The sequence below is a fragment of the Procambarus clarkii genome, chromosome 28 (assembly GCF_040958095.1).
Source record: "Procambarus clarkii isolate CNS0578487 chromosome 28, FALCON_Pclarkii_2.0, whole genome shotgun sequence".
NCBI classification, from domain to species: domain Eukaryota; kingdom Metazoa; phylum Arthropoda; class Malacostraca; order Decapoda; family Cambaridae; genus Procambarus; species Procambarus clarkii.
In genome coordinates, this window is record NC_091177.1 from 3,411,501 (window position 1) to 3,431,025 (window position 19,525).

Below are 19,525 nucleotides of genomic sequence, written 5' to 3' on the forward strand. Positions count from 1 at the left end.
AAGCACAACAATGTTAATGCAATACCATGAAATAAATAATACAACAATAATTTGCTGCACAAGACTATCAGTTTATATAGAATTATTTATGCCCCTATAAACAAACTTAAAATCAAACCATTACAATATTGTGATAAGTAAGTAATTATCAAAAAGAAGGCACCAAACCGGGAAAGCTATGTAACAATATTGTGATAAAAATTATCTACTGTACTTGGAAAAAACCATTTTGGGCACAATAGCCGACTTCATTATTGATCATTTAAACTTTTTTTCTAATAGGCGAATGTTAAGAAAGGCAACATTTATACTTTACTTACAAATACTAAAATCTTTTTTTTTTCAATTTTCACATATACATCCCCATGCATTTTACACAAGCAATTGTGAGGATGTTTTCTAATAAGAGAATTACAACCTCCTACCTTCACAAGCTAGGTATCCAAATGGATGAGGACTTCGTCAAACTTTACATATTGCTGTTTTAGTCTCATCAGAAATGTTTCCAATATGTTATGACGGAGTTACACATTAGGGGAAAAAAAATTAAAAAAAAGAAAGACAAACAAACCAGCATGCAAAGGATTACTAAAAGATGAAAAAATGTCATCACAAACCCAGGTCAACAAACAGGAATAGCAGTACAAACTCAAAGCCACACAATGGTGTGATGCAAGTGCATGTTCTCTACTAACCAATACACTAAACTGAATACTGGTAAATGCCACAAACACACTGCCCCAAACTTTACAAAATTATATAAATTCATAATACATGCTTCAGTTAAAACTAAGCATATAGTTCATTAATTATTCAATTACACACCCCTTTAAAATTACCATATACTAATAACGCTATAAAATTGTCTAATATCAAAGCAAAAGCTAAATACAGTGATGCCTTCACCTGTGACTAATCACTATAGTATTGATTTACCAGAATACCTCCTTTGTGCTCATTAAATATCAATGTCACACTTAAGAACAAAGCAGTGTAAAAATGAACACACTGGTATCCATGAAAATCAATGGTAATCATGAGCAAAATCACAGGAAAATGAAGGTACTAGGCATGTGCGTGACGTGCATCAGTCGGCCTGCCAACCAAGGACAACCAAGGTTACAACACCAATGCAACTGAGGAACAATGGAAATACCTTAAGGGTCAGTGCTTTTGCCAATTAGTTTTCCAAAAAATCCCTGAAATAAGAAAATGGGGTTAACAGTTTGCAAAGAGGCAAATAAAATGAGTGGGCACCATCATTAACGAGCTATTAACAAGCGAATCGTTAGTCAAGACACACGGGGTCATGCAACACTTACGCACTAGAAAGCTAATCCACATCTAACAGGAAGAAATATAAAAATCAGAACATAACTACCCGGTAACCAAAACCTACACATCTTTTCCCAATGTGCTAAAATATTCATTTGCAAGCACTTTAAACATTCTAAAATATTTGCTGTACTAAATTTGCAAATGCTCCAAGATAAAGAGGTACAAAGTAATTGTATCTTAATTTAAGATGTTATTCGGCCATTAATTCCTTTAACTTCAGGCGCCTGTAAAAACTTGAGCACACATTAAATTAGAGAACAACTGTGAGTATCTGAAAACACGTGCTTATCACTAGTTTAAAATTTTCTTATTTCAAATATTTCATTATTTTGCAAATAAATATCTTACACTTTAAAGAATATTAAACTCAGTCCCACCATATTGTCTCTGGTTGCAGGCAAATTTCAGTAAGTACAGTATTCTGAACACTACCTTGGGGGAACATCAACATATTGTTGAAAGTGAGAAACGAGTATCAAGCTTCATTTTAAATTAGCACTGAGAAATGAAGCATTGACGGAAAAGCAGCAGGTATAAAAGCACCCCCTCCTCCCCCCAAAAAAGTGGGATAAAATATTTTATCTCCAGGCAGTGTCATAAGCATTTTCTAGGTAAAAAAAATGGATACTATAGAGCTCTTTGAAGCAAAAGCTGCACAAATTTAGCCCATGTCCATTAAGATATCAGTCAAGACCTGTGTAAGTCAACTTGAGAAGGGAAGAGGTGGGGGTAGCAATGTTCTCAGCCACACACAAGATGTACATTAAAAACATTTGCAGACATCTCATCAGTGCAATTGGGCAAAACATCTAAGGTCCTCCGAGTACTTAGTTTCCTAATGGGAAGACACTTCAAGACAGTCCTCGGGGACTGTTGATGTTTCCCAAAATAGTTAAAAGATATGCAACAAAATCTGCAAAACACAAAGGGAGATGATTTAGGATCTTAGTGAATACAGACTGGGTTCTCAGCCATAGATTTCCAGTGAGATAAGACATATTGGAGTTCAGGAAGAGTGAAGAGATTGTTATCGAGGAGATGAAGGAGTGCGCCAAGTCCATGGGGCTTACAAGTGGGAGAAAGACAAGTACTGGAGCTAATGGCTGAAAAATGCAAACCCAGTTCGTTCATGACCAGCACAAGATCTGTAACAACAGAACCAAGAAAAAAAAAAGGAATAAATGTTTGGAACAAATTTATCCATAATCATATGATTCTCTTCCAGACACAAAGAAGGGTGCCTAACAGTAATTGGTGGAAAATCATCCACCGTTATGTAAGATATTAAAGCATATCCAAGATTATATCCATAGATGACATACAAAGAGACCTCATGGTTGATATGACTATATTTAAATCAGAACCCAAGTGGTTTATGGCTATATACTGTATAGAACATAACCATGTGGCTGCCTCCAACAATAACAAAAATTGCAATCAAAGCAGCTGTCAACGTCACAATCTAAGAAAGTCTGTGCGTTTGAAAATAATTTATAAACGTTATCTAACCAAGATAATATAATCCCTATAGGGTTGTTGATAGAGGAACACTAGAAATAATCACAAAATTAAGAATAGCAAGAAAAAAAAAGTTTCTAAATCTGTCTAGGCAGCTGAATCCAGCTACCTGGTACATGGACAAGGAGTAGATGACACTAGACAGATTATAAACATTACCTCGTGAGGGCATATCTAGTGCTTCATGGAACTTTTAAGAGACTATATCACTGTACAGGATTTAAGACTAACGTAACTACTAGTGCCTCATTACTGATATTGGGCAAGTCTTCATGCTACAAGACTTGAGCAACCCAGACATCATTAACAACTCCATTATGCAGAAAAGGTGGTTTGTGGTAGCTTTGACTGGATCCGTATTGTTACACTTTTTGACTTAGCCTATAACAAAGTTTCCGTTATACCATGGGCTTGTTGAGCTCAACTAAGTCAGTTTCAATAAGTCAAAGAATAATTGTAGTTAGTAAAGATCAAAATCTTGTTAAAAACAAACACTGACACTAATTAATCATTGATAATAAATTTATGACCATATACCAGGGTAGTTATAAATAAACTTGGCTAGATCTATAACAAGAGTGCCAGTAGCTTTCGCTTCACTGATTTGTATCAATTTTCACCAAACATTGCTAATGTAGGATTACATACCAGGACTGTTCCTGAACAAAGAGCCTGGATGTGCCACCCCATTTAATTTTATTTTTGTATTTACAAAAATTATTTAATGTTTAAATAAGAGTAAATTCTCACAGATGTAGATTTCCAAGCCTCACATTTCGATGTACAAATGACCCTATGGGCATTCGCACTCGCATTCCAAAACAGAATTAAATATTTAGGCCTTTGCTGGCATCAATACTTTTACCAGGAGGCATTCTTACAGCGTACATTCCAAGCACAATCAGGATTCCACCTAGAAACAAACACTTCTGTATGCCATAGGAACCATAGCGAGGAAGAGAACAGATGGCAACATCGAATAAGGGGTAATGAAAAAGAAGGACGGGGCAGATCACGAGAAGTGCAGCAGCAGCAGCATCACGAGAAGAGCAGCAGCAGCCCAGCCACGGTTCAGTGTATCTATGAATCACAAAACAGGACCTCAGTGCTCCTTTAGAGTAAGAACACGTGCAAGTACTTCACATTCGGGATTCAGTGACCAGGATTCTGATAATAGCAGTGTTTGGCTCAAGTTAATGATGCGAGTAGTAGTGACGAGCGTTTGTGGCTATGCTGTACGGTACTGTGATCAATGGTTATGCACATTAATCACACTTACCAGAACTGCTTAGTGGTTTGCAATGGTGCATCAATATGTAGATAATTATATACAACATGTGTAGCGCGATAATAGCAAAAACGTATTCTCCAAAAAAAATACAATAGTGTGAACACATAAGTGACATGAATGTATTTCTGCATATCTATGTTCTGCATGTTTTATTATACTGTACTGTGTAAATTTATCAAATTACACACTTACATAATAATAATAATAATAATAATAAAAAAACAGCGTTGAATGTAATGAAACGCCATTTTCTGGGTGAGTCCCGGAGGCTTCCCGGAGCTATCCCAGGCTGGTATGCTAATGTTAGACTTTGGCATCAGTCATGTGTATGGAGTTCTTAGGCCTACCGGGGACCACGCCCAGAACCGGGCCCCCTCAGAGAGGCAAGGGGAGCAATGGCCTATAGAAGCCCCCGTGTAGTTGGAAGCATTCTATGTCTGCCATCGACCGGAACAGGCACCCAGAAAGGTAAGCGCCCCAAAACAAACCCCTATTCTGGTTAAAATTGCTACCAAAAACCGAACTAGTGGATAGAACTCCCCAACCGAAAACAAGCAAACTAGTGTGACGTCACACACCGCCGCGCCGCTGTCTGCGCAGCTCCCCCCTCCCCGGGAGGGGGAAGGGGGAGCCCCAGACCTCCCGCGCCGGCTACCCACACCTCAGTTCTTGAGGCTGGATGTCAAAAACACGAAAAACCGCCGACCGGAGGGAGGGAGGGATGCCGGGGAGCCTCTGGGACTCGCCCAGAAAATGGCGTTTCATTACATTCAACGCTGGTTTTCTGGGGGGAGCCCCGTCGGCTCCCCAACTACCCACAGACAGAAAAAAGAGGGACTTACCCGGGAGGCGGTCGTCGCTCACCCCTCAACTCGAAGCAGAGACAACTGGCTGCAACCGCCGACCCAAAGCAACACAGGCCCGACGAGGCCCAGGGACATTCACAAGGTAACGAGCAGCCAGGACCCTGTTCGACCGCCAAAATCCCCGCGCCCGAATATCAGACCAAGACATATTCCCAAAGACGGCAGCAAGAGCCGCGAACTTACGAACGTCATGGGCACAGGGATAGACCGCAGGCTGGCTGGACCTAATAACCCTGCGGACGACCTGAGAGACCCGAACCCGCGAACAGGGAAGAAGGGAAACCGGATCAACCCACAGCGCGTCCCCGGACACAGAAGCTGTGGCGCGCAAATAACGGCGAAGCGCCGCAACCGGACACAAAACATGATGCACCCCCGGCCTGACCAACCAAGCATCAACCACCCATGGACCCCTCCGGAACGCAGCAGTCTCATTCTTCGCCAGAAAAGAAGGAGACGGCTGCAAACGAACAAAACAATCACCACGACCAAAAGAGCAGAAACCCTCAGACGCTTCCTCAAGAACTGAGGTGTGGGTAGCCGGCGCGGGGGGTCTGGGGCTCCCCCTTCCCCCTCCCGGGGAGGGGGGAGCTGCGCAGACAGCGGCGCGGCGGTGTGTGACGTCACACTAGTTTGCTTGTTTTCGGTTGGGGAGTTCTATCCACTAGTTCGGTTTTTGGTAGCAATTTTAACCAGAATAGGGGTTTGTTTTGGAGCGCTTACCTTTCTGGGTGCCTGTTCCGGTCGATGGCAGACATAGAATGCTTCCAACTACACGGGGGCTTCTATAGGCCATTGCTCCCCTTGCCTCTCTGATGGGGCCCGGTTCTGGCCGTGGTCCCCGGTAGGCCTAAGAACTCCATACACATGACTGATGCCAAAGTCTGACATTAGCATATCAGCCTGGGATGGCTGCGGGGAGCCGACGGGGCTCCCCCCAGAAAAATCGGTAACACTAAAATATATTAGTCTAAATTTATTTGCAGCAACTCCCATCGCATGCCTGGCCAGGACAACCGCCTCCGGGCGTCTCATCCAAAAACGCTCATGTAACTGGATGTCATTCCAAGATTTTCTCTCTCCACAACCAAAGCTACATACAGAAATAAGCTAATTTTATAACAAAATACTGTAACACTAAAATAGATGACAGGTGACACCAAAGAAGCCAATCGTGCAGTCAACTTACTTTGGTGTCAAACTTATTAAATTTGTTATAAAATGAGGTTATTTCCATGTAAAATTATGAGTATTAATGTTATACACTCAGTGCTAATATTAAGAAATTTTTTAATTTCTTATAAATTTACAGAATTCAACATTTTTTGGGACAGTAAGTAAATTTTAAGGGTAATTTTAATAGTACAGGTACCGACTCGTTAAGAGAACCGGAAAGTGGCATTATTTCTCTAATAGCTCATTACATTCAGATGAAGAACTAGTTCATGAAGAGCAATGTTTACTACATCCTTAGCACCCCAAACAAGTTCCACCACCTACCTTAGGAAAAAAGCATACTTGAACAAGTTTTCAAGATCTTGTATGGAGAAACACCTTGATGCTTGGTTAGTGCCAAAGTCATCTTCACTGCTAATATCCACATAATATTATGTTGCATTATGTTTAGAGTACCTAGTGGAGTTTTAAACTATTATGTATTTATGTACTTTTTTTGTAGGGGTGGGGGTGTTTTGGGTGGGAGAGGAGAATCAGGAGGATTGACCAAATGTTTGAGCATTATATTTCTGAAAGTGACAAACTGAACTGATCAAACTGGGAAATGTTGAGTGTAACCATGTCTTATGAAACTAGTAGACATCAAGGTGGAAACACAGAAATAGCATATCATTTTTTGTTCCGGCATAAAAATGTATTCTTCTCTGTTGATACCTCTTTTTTTTTAATTAACACACATTGGCATGTGCTGATTGTAAGTAAAAAAATCTATTTGGGCGCCATACCTCGGCTAAAGTCATCTAGTAAAATTTGAAACACCAACGGTCATATTTCAGCATGATGGGACTTGCTGTTCTAAACACGGTTGCTGAGGAACACACTTCATGCCCATACCAAACTACTACTACATCATGGCTATGTGTAGCCATAGAAGAATGAGATTACGCACCCAATGTGCCATGGGCCAACACTTAAAAGTTTGGAAAACTTATGTATGCAGCATTGTGCAACTCAAGATAAGAAACCCTTATGAATCTCTAATCAAAGACCAGTATAAAGAAAAATACCTTTTATCCTTGGACGTTATTCTGTGCCCATTTAGAACAGGTTTGAGTGGACTAGATGACTGAGAAAAGTGTATGGCCAGTCTTTGCAGGAGCAACAGAATAGAATGAGGCACCACAAGGCTGAGTACCTCTGAGAAACGAAGCAGAAAAAAGACTAAACCACACACCAGAAGATTAGGAAATGACGACGTTTTGGTCCATCCGGGACCATTATCAAGTCGAAACAGAAAGAATGAGGAAGACAGCAGATAATGCAAATACTTTACATGAACTGCTCAACAGCTACATCAAGAGGAAGGAAACACTATGAAACATGATTAAACCGAATCCAACACATTTATTAAATGACAGGGAAGAGTGTGAACAAATCTGCAGGAGATTCCAAATTTTCATAATAGAGCAGGGCTGGAGGACAGATTATCCAAGATAAAGTAAGGAGGTACCTGTAAGAGCTGAATATGACAGGCTGTGGGGACAAATCTTGGTATGAACACTGAATTCAAAGATCAATGTAAGCTGCTGTTATGATGTATAGAATTTAATTAGAAATAGAATTAGAAATTTGGAGGGAAGCCAATGTAGTACCAATATACAAAAAGAAAGATAGGATGCACTTTAATACCAGGCAAGGTAATGGCCAAGACCATAAGAAGGAAGCTATTAGAACATTTGGAGAGGAGAGACTTCAAAATGGGAAGTCCAGTCTCAGAAATCTCAGAGTTCTTCGACTGGAATACAGACAAATTTGACTCCAAAAGACTCTTCAATGCAGTACCCAAATACAACTGTTAGCAAGTTGTAGAAATCAACACACAGTGGAGAGATTTCAGAGTAGTGAGATATTGCCAATCCACAGGGCTTGGCAAGTTCCTATAAATGTTATTAAACGAGTCAAAACTAACATGTTTACATAAAACTTGCATAACCATGTCAGTTTGTTCTCTACCAATTGCTTCTGAAGGTCTGCTAATCTTTTATACAAGCCATATTTATAATTATGAAAACATAGAAATGCAAGTAATATGTTTGATACAAATGCAAAAGACCAGTTACTATGACCATTAGCTACCTTGAAGAAAATCTTGATATGGGTCAAAAAATGTAATACTCCAAGTGTAATATGAGACTTAGGAATCTGTGTATAGTGTACTTAAATAAGTGTTCATTCAATGATTTTGCTGCCAAGCTGCAAGTATGCATAGTATTTTCTTGACATTCATTCAGTTCAACCTCTAAGGGTGACATTGTTCTACATCTATGGCAGACTGTGTTTAATCTTGTAAGTTGCTTACCTTCTTTTTCTTTTTGGCCTTTTTAGCTGATGCCCCTGACTGAACCTGAGGTGTGTTAGTATCTGTGACTGAAGCAGAGGAAGCAGACATCAGACTGGCGGTGTCGGCCCTCGAAGTGTTGTCCTGGTAGCATCAGTCAGCAAGGTAAGGAGGGGAAAAGCATGCTTTGTTAAGACACCCTTAGCAACATCTACACTCCCACTGGCCTTTAAAAACTTCATTTACACCATGATCACTACACCACTCCCACACCTGTCATGCAACAGACCATAGATATAAAGGTTATACTTCTTGACCTTTAGGGGTCACTCAAAATTTTAAATATGTACACAATAAATGTATGTGCACAATTCAACTTTAAAATTGACCTATTTACATCTATTTCCTGTTGACATGAAGGCTGTGCTCAAGCTCTGCTGGTGACACAAAACCGGTTAGTAAATACTCAAATTGTTTAGCACCAGTAAACATGCAATGTATTTTAAGGTGCAGGAGAGCATTAAGCCACATGAAGCTACATAAAACTTCATTCTGAAGTGCAACTACTATATTTTAGAAAATAGCAATCAATTATTGTTAGGCAGTTATCGATACAGCATATTAAAAGCTTATGCAACATTCAAATAAGCCCTGCATTAATAATATTAGCACTGCTTGCTGCAAAAATTTAAAATTCTGGCTTCAGGTATGAAACAGGTGAAGACTGAACACCTGTAACAACATGTCAAGTGCCCAATGCAAGTGTGACAGCAGCCAAAGGAAAAACAAGCCAGGATTACAGAAGGATTACATCTTGGTACTTATCACGAGCACGTCTACCTCAACCTCGTTAAATATTTACAACTGTGTTGCAGATTGTGCCTGTCAGTTTTGTGGGACATGGGACATTTTCATAACATTAATGGCCAAATATTGAGGTACTCACCTCCTGACATTGCTCCTCATTAGCTGGGCCATTAGTGCTAGCAGTCTGTGGAAGAAATCAAAACATTATCCAAATGGTTAAAAGACTCATAATTACTGAACCTATCAACTTAAAAGTTAAACAGTAATGAAAATGCTGCTCAAAACAGATTTCCTTCATTCAACTGTAAAGACCTTGTTTGCATAATGCAATCTTGTATAATTTACTCAACCTACCATGCGATCTGTTTAAAAATATCAAACAATATATGTCCACGTAAATATACAGTAAAATACTGCAAGGTAGCCATGAATGTGTGTGAAGACCGTTTGTAACCAGGAAAAGACCATTTGTGTGAAAATACTATACTTTAAGAAGTAATTACAGAAATGTGGAGTCAGTATGGCTATATATCAATATGTAGTTCTCAATCAAAATTACCTATATATAATGCAAGACAGTTGCAAAGTGTAGAAAGTGTGTTTAAGATGTGAGTATGGGCATGTTTACAATAAGTAGTAGAAAAAGTCTCCTGTAAACAAAAAGAAAAATTGGTACCATAAACAAAAGGAAACAATCAAGTTTAAACAAGAAGCCTTCAGACCTAATTGGAAGACAGAAGCCAAGAATTGCTAAGACCAGCCTGACACTAAAGAACTAGATCTCTGATCAGTGTTGGAGAGTTGAGAGGGTAAGGGAAGGGGAAACTACCATGAGTGACAGATGAGCATAAAACCGAGTGGGTGAGTGGCTGGGCAGAGTCAAGTGTTAACCTGTATGGATGCCAGTACTCTGTCTTAATAAGGTACATACATACAAATATTTAACCATATTATTATACAAGATTTGAAGTTTAAAAGGTTAGCAACTATAAGATAGCAATAAAGAAACTGTGTTGGACAACTTTTCCCCTTTAACCATTAATATATTTTCTTGTGTCATTCTCCTTAAACATAATTGTTCAAAATTTATACAAGGAAATAAGCGTGTCTATTAACATCATTCAAGTCTGTAAATGCAGACCCGATCGTAAATATTTCAGCTAACTCAAGGTCTTACTCGGTGACGCCTAAAATGTTTATACTGAACTAGGTTTTCTCAGCTTAGGGTGTAACTAAATTTGGTGTCAAAATGTTTGCAAATGAATTTAGCATAGATACAAAAAAAATGTTGATCATCAATTATACATGACTGCTAAATATACAATTGTTTATGAAAATGTTACATTTCAGCATAAAAATGGAAATGGTTGGTCTATAGAAAAAACTTCCATAGTTCTCCTGCAGATAATTTGCAAAGCACAGAAAGATATTCCCAAGCATGGCAACTATCACCTTAAGCCATAGGTGGTTGGCAGAAATTATTTTTGGAAAGCCCCCCCCCCCAAAAAAAAAGACACATAAGAAACTACACATTTAAGCATTATCGGAATGCTGAAGTGTTAAGTCTGGAAGAATTAATTTCCCTTCCCATTGCAAATTAAGAAATGTAAAAGTAATGGTTGTGAACCTCATTACAACAGAAACAGACTTCTCAACATTAATCCCAGTTTGGTTTAGAAGGGGTGAAAAGGAGAGGGCATATTGTGTAGCTACTGAGCATCATAACCAGCAACACACAAATACACCACAATGATGTATCTTATCCCAACCCATCCTCTCAAACAGTACATCACATTTTAGTGTGTATATCCCCCTAAAGCCAAAAACTGACTTACTAATAATAATAACTTCTCATTTTCTATTTGTGGGTCCTCTGTTAGGTTGGGGCAACTTAGTACCCCAGTTTAGTGACGCTGTGAATGCTCAAGAGGATGGGCTGCTTATCCAGATCAAATGGCTCTGTGGTCTTGCATTGACAAGGCAAGTTGGGTCAGATACTTTTTTTTTTTTTAACCATAATGTAATAAATTTTAGTGCACATTCTGAAACACATTGTAACCAATTTTTTACAAAATGGCCAAATTACAGTACAGTATTCTGGTTTGCCACATTATCAGGATACCTAATCCAGAAAATCAAAATGGAGCCCAACTATAATTTGTTCAGACTTGTGTTCAACTAAATTTCATAAAAGTGAAAACCCACTATGTTCAGACAAAAATATATTGTACAATTATTCCTCTACTGGTCTCCACAGCTAAGGTATTCTACACCAGGAAGGGAGGGAGGGAGAGAGAGAAATCGGGAGTCCTGAACAAAACATTTGATTATACCAAATTTACCTCGCCATGACAAATTCAAACCAAGTAATAATGCTTTCAGCAGAATAACCGAATCAATTTCCTGCAACAGAAGACTAGGTAGGTTTGAAAGTAGTCAATCAGATGTATCCGTAGATATGCATCTCTCAGGGTATAAAATGTTTTAAGGAGAGAACTGTGGAGGTTAAGAGGTGGGTATCAAGACTAGTTTAGGGTCATGAACCGAGCACAGGATAAAGCAGTGAAAAAGGCAGTGAAAGCAGTGAAAAGAAAATGTATGTGTATGTGTGAGGCTCAGAACAGCAATCAGGAGGCCTGGTCAGAGACTGGGCCACAGGGATACTAATTCTCAGAATCTTCAACAGTGAAGGTGTAGGGAGTGAAGGCATGGATGGCTATGCTAATTGTGGTGATAGTACAGTAATTATACAGTACATAATAATTGTGTACTTTTAGGAATCTCCCAATTTATGTACTCTTGACAAAGAAAACCGAGACTACATCCATCAACTTGGCCAAATATAAACTGCTACATTTATACAAGCAGCAGGTGAGAAGTGTTACATTATGGAACCAGCAGAAACCACATTACTGCACTAGCCTGGTACCCAGGAGGCACAATATAAGAGTAATGTTAATTCAATCACAAATCAACGTTACACTTGGATAATGTGCTCCCGTGCGTATGAGAGCCAGTGATGCCATACTACATGAGTATCAACAAAAAATATATCCATTTATTGGAGATGGCAATATTAAACATTTTCCCAACTATAATGGAACAAGAATGCGATGGCAGAATTTCTTTGTACGGGTTCTCAAATGCTACATAATAAAATCACTTAAATTTTCATAATACAGTATAGTATAATAAGCTCCATGGGTAATAAGCTTAGCCACTTTTAGACTACCAGCAGTACTGCCCTGTACTAAACTTCATACAAGCAACTAATTTTGGTACCATTTATAAATTCAAATTTTATATTCAATTACTTAACACTTCTTTTTATAACTGGAGAGCAAAGCGTTTATAAAATATACATTGATATAGATGAGGCAACCTTCATACTGCTAAGGCATCTACGGTGGAACTACAAAATCAATTTAACAGCAAAGAAATTTGAACAAAGATGGTGCAAACCTGCTTGAATGCATCCCGACGAGTGGAAGGTCAGAGTAACAAGACATTGTTCCGTTCATAAGAGTGGTTGCTATGGAAAGTTTCTCTGGTTCAAATGGTATAGTAAATGGGAGAAATGGGGAGGAAGGGGGACGTTCTTCCAGTGATTTTTGTATCAAAATGGGCACCAAAAAGTGCATTTGCACAATTGTGGCAAAATTTTATTGAAAATAATACAACCCATCCTCCTGTTTAGATAGTAATTTTTATAACTATGTCCACAATAGTACAAACATTTATGTACTACGCAATAAGTAGAACTTGAAAATCATTTTTTGGTTTGTCCACATTCAGTAGTACCAATTTCTACTTTCTAATTGTGTTGCACATCAGTATATGAACTTTGGTCCTCACCCTTCCAATAAGTACTACCAAAACAGGAGCATGGGCTGAATAATAAATATCAGTTGCAACATATTGGCTCATTAATGAAATGATACATTCAAGCAGGTTAACAATATACTGTACTGTACTTGACTTATGTTTGACAATGCTAGAATGAACTGCATCGAGCTAGAAAGTAACATACATCATGTCCACTTAAACAAAAAATTATCACTTGTTGCCACACATACACATGCAATAACCCACTCGATATGTACATGTGACTCTCCAACAAATGAAACAAATTACAAATTTGACAAAAAGAAACATCCTTCCTAAGACATCACATCACACTAGTCAGTTAACCTGTCTGCCAAATGTTTTATATTGAACCTTCTTAATGGTTTGTGTGTTAGGCCTGTTTACATTTCTAGAGAACTCAAACTCTCTGAGCTAAACTGAAAATAAAATGGAGATAAAAACTATTCTGTAATTCTACCATTTAAGAATAATTTGACTTACAAAATAGGTAGACATGTATACTGCATCTGTATTTTATGCAACAGCTCATACCATAAACATATACACACACAACCCTCTACATGACCTATGAGGGGTGATTGTCCCCAGTGTAATAATGCAATGCTATACATTACGTAGTGGATCATCGTGTCTATGTAAATCAAAAGCCTACATACACTAGCATAAAATACCAATTATTTTTATAACATTAAAATATAAAAAAAGTTATGTGAAAACTTTTTACAGTGGCTGGGAAGAACACACATTCCCCTCCCCCCCCCCCAAAATACAAGACTTACCAAATATGACGACTTGTCTCTAAATTTATCACTGTATGAGGTTCTTGTGTTTAAATGCCATGTTTTGTACATCAACATATCTAACAAGTGAGAGTATGCTTACAATTTGTATTGATAATGTGTACACATTTAAGTACAATATAAAAAAATATTTCACACATTCAGTTAAGTTTTTAAATTCTGAAGGAATTTTCAATCCTCGTACATTAATGAGACAGCACCCACAAACAAGTGAAACTTAAGCAAAGCTACCACCATAAACTACACCAACACTAAAAGCTGGCCCCTAGAGGTAAATACACAGAAGAGAGGAAATGCAAGCAATGGAGGTTTGAGGGAGAAAATAAAATACAATAAACACTTTAATTTGATGACTCTGCACAGAAACAAATCTGAACTAATGCAATCTACTACTAGACGCTAACAACATTCATATGCACTGACACCATATTTGAGATATAACACCAAAACCAGCATTTTGCATCCATACATGTCTGCACTATTACAACAATGGTTGATGTGGATGTCAAGAGGACCAGTGTGGCAGATGACCCAAGGAGCTCTAGGGCAACATGAAAACTGAAACCAGCAGCTCAATGGTCACCTGCTGTTCCATCGAGTTGTTGTTGTTGTTGATGGTGTTGTTGCTGTCGAGTCCCAACCAACCAGCCATGTAGCCCATTTTACTCACACGGCTAGCGGCCAGGGCTGCCTGCAACACCACACACCCACTAGTGTTAGTGCACCAACCCCTACTCACTTCTCCCTAATGAAAATGCTAGCAAGCACCCAAAACCCACTATAAAGCTTGCAAGATTATTTTCTACTTCTAATATTTGAGACGTAAGTATTGTACATTAATATTTACCTATTCCAAACCATATCCACTTTCACTATTATCAGGGGGTCATTTCTAATATTAATATTTAGAAAAATATTAATATATAACAGTACTGTAATTCTAATTTTTACTCCAATAAAAAGCTAGAGCTACCTATTTAAAACATGTGGCTCAGAACTCAACAGAGTAACCTACCCCATATGGCGAGTTTATTTACAGATGCCGGGGAGAGGACATCATTGTTTAGATGGTAGAGTTTATAATGAATGAGCTACACATACTGAGTTTTAATTTAGTAATTGGACGTTTCAATTTGAATATTATACATGTACAGTTTTTACATAGCTTCAAGCACTAAGACAAATCTACCCTATTACCATTAAGGTGATGATCCAATGACTAGATCTGTGGGTGAGTATGGTAAGTAACGTGTCTATGTCAGCCATGCAACACCACTAACCTCGGCGCAAACCAATTGGCAGCTTCTAAGCAAACAGTATGCAGCTTCTAAGCAAACAATACGCAGCTTCTACGCAAACAATATGCAGCTTCTAAGCAAACAATACGCAGCTTCTAAGCAAACAATACACAACATCTATCAAGCTAACAAAATCATTTACATGCATCGTCATATACAAAAATCTGCCAAGAAAGCTAAATAAAAGAACCAGCAAAGAAACAAAAGACAAATGGCTTAGGATGCCATCATGCAGCTTCCAAAAGGAATAGTAAAAACAAGTGCTCAGATTAAAGCTTTAGCAAAATACAAACTAGGCGTGTTATTGTACATCTCTCATCTTGCTTCTGATCATTACATCCATCTTACCTGTCAATTTTCACTGGTTTTGCTTTTACAGTACTGGTGGATGTCCGATCTTGACTCAATATATGGTGTCTACAATCACTAGCTAGCAAACTTTTGCATTCATTTTATATTTTTCAATATCAACAATAATTATGGCAAACCATTTAAATGAGTGATAAAATCATAATTTGACAAATGTGTTTTCTAGCTAGTGGCACCAGCTTCATGAACACCCCCATTTCCCAATGTGGGACTATCACGCAAGAAGCGTGCACCTCGTCTATCACCTACCTTAACAGCAGCTAGCTCCTTCTGCAATTGTTCGATAAGCTGCTCCTGCTGCCGGCTGGCATCCTGCCCCACACTGACCAGTGTTCGCAGCTTGTCATTGTTTGTCTTCAGCTCCAGCAAAGTTGCTTCATCACTACCACCCTGCACATAATGCTGAGGGTTGGTCTTGGAACATGTCAATTCACTTGCTGAGGGTATCAAACTTTATGCAACATACCCAAACCATCCAGAATTATATATCAATGGCTTATCCCAGGTTAATTTTCCATAATATTAGCTCTAACGGGATTGAAGTGTAGAATTTTTCTGACCTTTTCAATACAGTCGAATTAGCATTGATCTACGACACCCAAGTTCTACATAGTAACCTCGAAGGTGATGAGGATGACATTTTCCAACCACCCACAGGATGTGCTTGTAAACCCAGATATGTTATTCATGACAAAACTATAGTTACAGTTCTAAATGTAAATGATTTGCCAACATCTATCAGCCTTACTGCCATTCTCACCAAATAGATTGGAACAAGCAAGTCCATAGAAAAAATTGAAATACTATAATCCCATTATTTTTAACTCACGAGGAAACAACCCAAGTGGCAATGTTGCATAATGTTTAGCAACCAAACTCATTGATCCATTTTTTCCCTTCATTTCTCTACACTCTACCTTCATCCTCCAATTATCAACCTTATTAATCATGAACAACAAACTTTTTTATCATTATTCTGTTCTCCACTTCTTCTCTTCAGATATAAATTTTTTTAGTTAAGATGGTAATGTTGCAGCAAACCCATCATTTGTCACTAGTCAATAAGACTAAAATAATTCAAATAGCCATGGTTTTAAATATTCATTTTTAGAATCAAAATCTGAGGCAAAGTACACTTAACTGCCTTATAATTTGAACTTCTTCAGATGTCATTGCCAAAAATTAACCAAACATCCATTCAAGCACTATCAATGATACAAGCATATTCAACATTAAGCAAGTCAAACTACATGCAGTAATCACAATAAAATATTACTACAAATTCCCTGCTGTAGACACCAAGACGGACTCTGAAAAACATTGTCTATTAAGTACAGTCAAACATAAACCCAGCTTTATGAAGTGTGACACTGTAGTGTCTTTGTCCCGGTACTTCCCATCCCAGAACCTTAAGACGAGTACTGGCATCGCATGATGAAGTTAACTATTAACCCTCAAAATGCGGTCATCGTCACATGTTGTTGTTCTAGTGTAATGCGCCAATCACGTATCATAATGTGCATCAATATTTGAATAAGATTGATACCCACGTGGTTCTAATAGTTCAATGGTGTCTCGACAGTCATGGGAGATCACAAAATTTGCAGTCGGGCAGGCTTTAGCTCCTGGTCCCACCATCATATCAGCCAATCTAAACCCAGTACAGTCAGCCATGTGCTATCCAAACCCCTTGGGACTGAGACTGAATGGATAAGACGTTGCGTTCGGCTAAGTGGTTAGTCATCCTGAAAAGCTGTTTTGTTTGTACTTGCCAATATATGTTCTTATCTGCTTGTTATCAAAGCTCCATCAAATATAATCTTCAAGTTATTTAGATAGAAAAGATGGTGGTGGTGGATGATGATAGTGTTGGGTTCACAGAAGTGGAGATTAATGGTGATGGGGTAACCTTGGCAGACTGCCTTTTGTCATGTAGTCTAATGTACCCAGTGTCACGGCAGAGTTAACAGCTGAGCCATCTATTAGTCTATGAACACTGCTCATGTGGTGCTGGGTACAGTCACTGGGCAAACTTGTTTCATCGTTATCGCACATTTTTATTCAGACTACCTGCCCTACCAGTTATCCGAACAAGCCCCAATTGGATAACAGGCATTTGTGTGTGACAGGCATTCGTAAAGCATGTGGCTGACTATATTTACTTTGACATTCTTTTTACTTTTGCATAGATCCTTTAATTATATTTTGTATAAAAAAATTTGTAAAATATTTTTTGTTTAGTCCTGGCTCACATCACAATACTGTATTGATAAATGCCAGAAGAAGGGTAACTGAACGGGTAGACATACGATCCTCTGTATACTGTATTTTCCACTTTTGAATATAGATCTACTATTATATAAAAAACTGAGTAAGCAAGGCGAGTCAGTTTTTTTTATACATATACTGTATATGAAATAATAATAATAAAACCATGATTTAGCTATGCCTAAATATCCACTTAGGAAAATTTAACAAAAATTCAGAACACTTTTGTGTTTGAACACATTGTCAGGGAATACAGACAGAAGGTACGAGATTACATAACCCACTACACCGGAGCAGATAAAGATCCAGAAACAAAATATTGAACAATGAAAATGACATGAAGGTGGGATGATTAACTGGGCATTCCCTCATTCTTGGAATATATTACACACACACACTTATTCGTTACATTATTTTATACTACTGTATCAAGAATCCCACCAATTATGACGCTATCTAATTTATATAATCCTGAACTTGCATTAATATTATCTAATTCACTACTTTTTGTAACTATGCTGGCCAGATAAACATCTTGACGAGAGAATAAAAGAACCCAAGTATAGTACTGCACAAGGACGGGTCAAAGAGTCCAATGCATTGTTCGTTTACTAATATTGTAATCATTCAACTGACAGGACTAATTCATGCAAAAGTGTGGAGTGTAAATAAGGTACCGAAAGAATTATGATTAAATCTTCATTTATAAGAGGTAGTGAATTAGATAATATTAATACAAGTCTAGGATCATATAAATTAAATAGCTTTATAATTGGTAAGATTCGTAATAGGTATAAAATTATATAAAGAATAATTGGATATAATACATTCCAAGAATGAGGGAATACCCAGTTAATCATCCCACCTTCGTGTCAATTCCCCCTTATTCAATATTTTGTTAATGGGTCTTTATCTCCATAAAGTAAGGTAACTGGATCTTTATCTTCACGACTTTAGGTTTAGTAGGGTATATAATCCCTGTCTTCTGTTTGTATTCCTTGATAATGTGATCAAACATCAAGACATTCACAATTTGTTTCATTTTCCTAAGTGGATACTTAAACATATAAGTGCATGTGTATATACGTGTGTTTTGTGTATTTTATGTATACTGTACATGCGTGTGTGCACGCACACACACAATATTATATATATACTGTATATATTATATAATGTATGCATGTGTATATGTATATAAATGTGTATGTATGTATATATAATGTACAGTATGTGTATATATAACAATTTTGACCAGTCAGGTTGAGAATTTGGACAATACACACACTTTGAGGGTTTAGCATCAGTAATTTTACTAAAACCCAGTTGTTAGAAGATTTTACAATGTAACAATATAGATTTTATTAAATTTTTGCAACTTTCTTTTCAACAAGAATCTCAAGCCAATGGAAAATTCATCCACAAAGTTGGTGACATCAGTCAATGCAAATTATTTGCAACAGGATATAAATCCTTAACCTCCAAAACACCAGGCCTAACACCTACTTCAAATACAATAGGCCAATTCCCTTATAATTCAAGTCCAAAATCGCCTAAATGTACCAAGCTCAGTTCTCCTTCAAATTATAAAT

At 37.9% G+C, this 19,525-nt stretch overlaps 1 protein-coding gene across 22 annotated transcripts in view; it reads right to left on the reverse strand.

Annotated features, from left to right (window-relative positions):
* LOC123755007 (ribosome-binding protein 1) overlaps window positions 1-19,525 on the reverse strand; it is a 96,468-nt gene that overhangs the window by 3,563 nt on the left and 73,380 nt on the right. For 11 of the 22 annotated variants that reach the window (XM_069332788.1, XM_069332787.1, XM_045737403.2 and 8 more), the window contains 5 exons: window positions 15,918-16,058; window positions 14,585-14,692; window positions 9,474-9,518; window positions 8,549-8,671; window positions 1,157-1,199 (listed from right to left, as the gene is read on the reverse strand). In XM_069332788.1, the coding sequence (XP_069188889.1) occupies window positions 1,158-1,199; window positions 8,549-8,671; window positions 9,474-9,518; window positions 14,585-14,692; window positions 15,918-16,058 (459 nt within the window). In that variant the 3' untranslated portion in view covers window position 1,157. The remainder of the gene's footprint in view (window positions 1-1,156; window positions 1,200-8,548; window positions 8,672-9,473; window positions 9,519-14,584; window positions 14,693-15,917; window positions 16,059-19,525) is intronic. The other 11 variants (XM_045737409.2, XM_045737407.2, XM_045737411.2 and 8 more) reach the window with 9 other exon arrangements.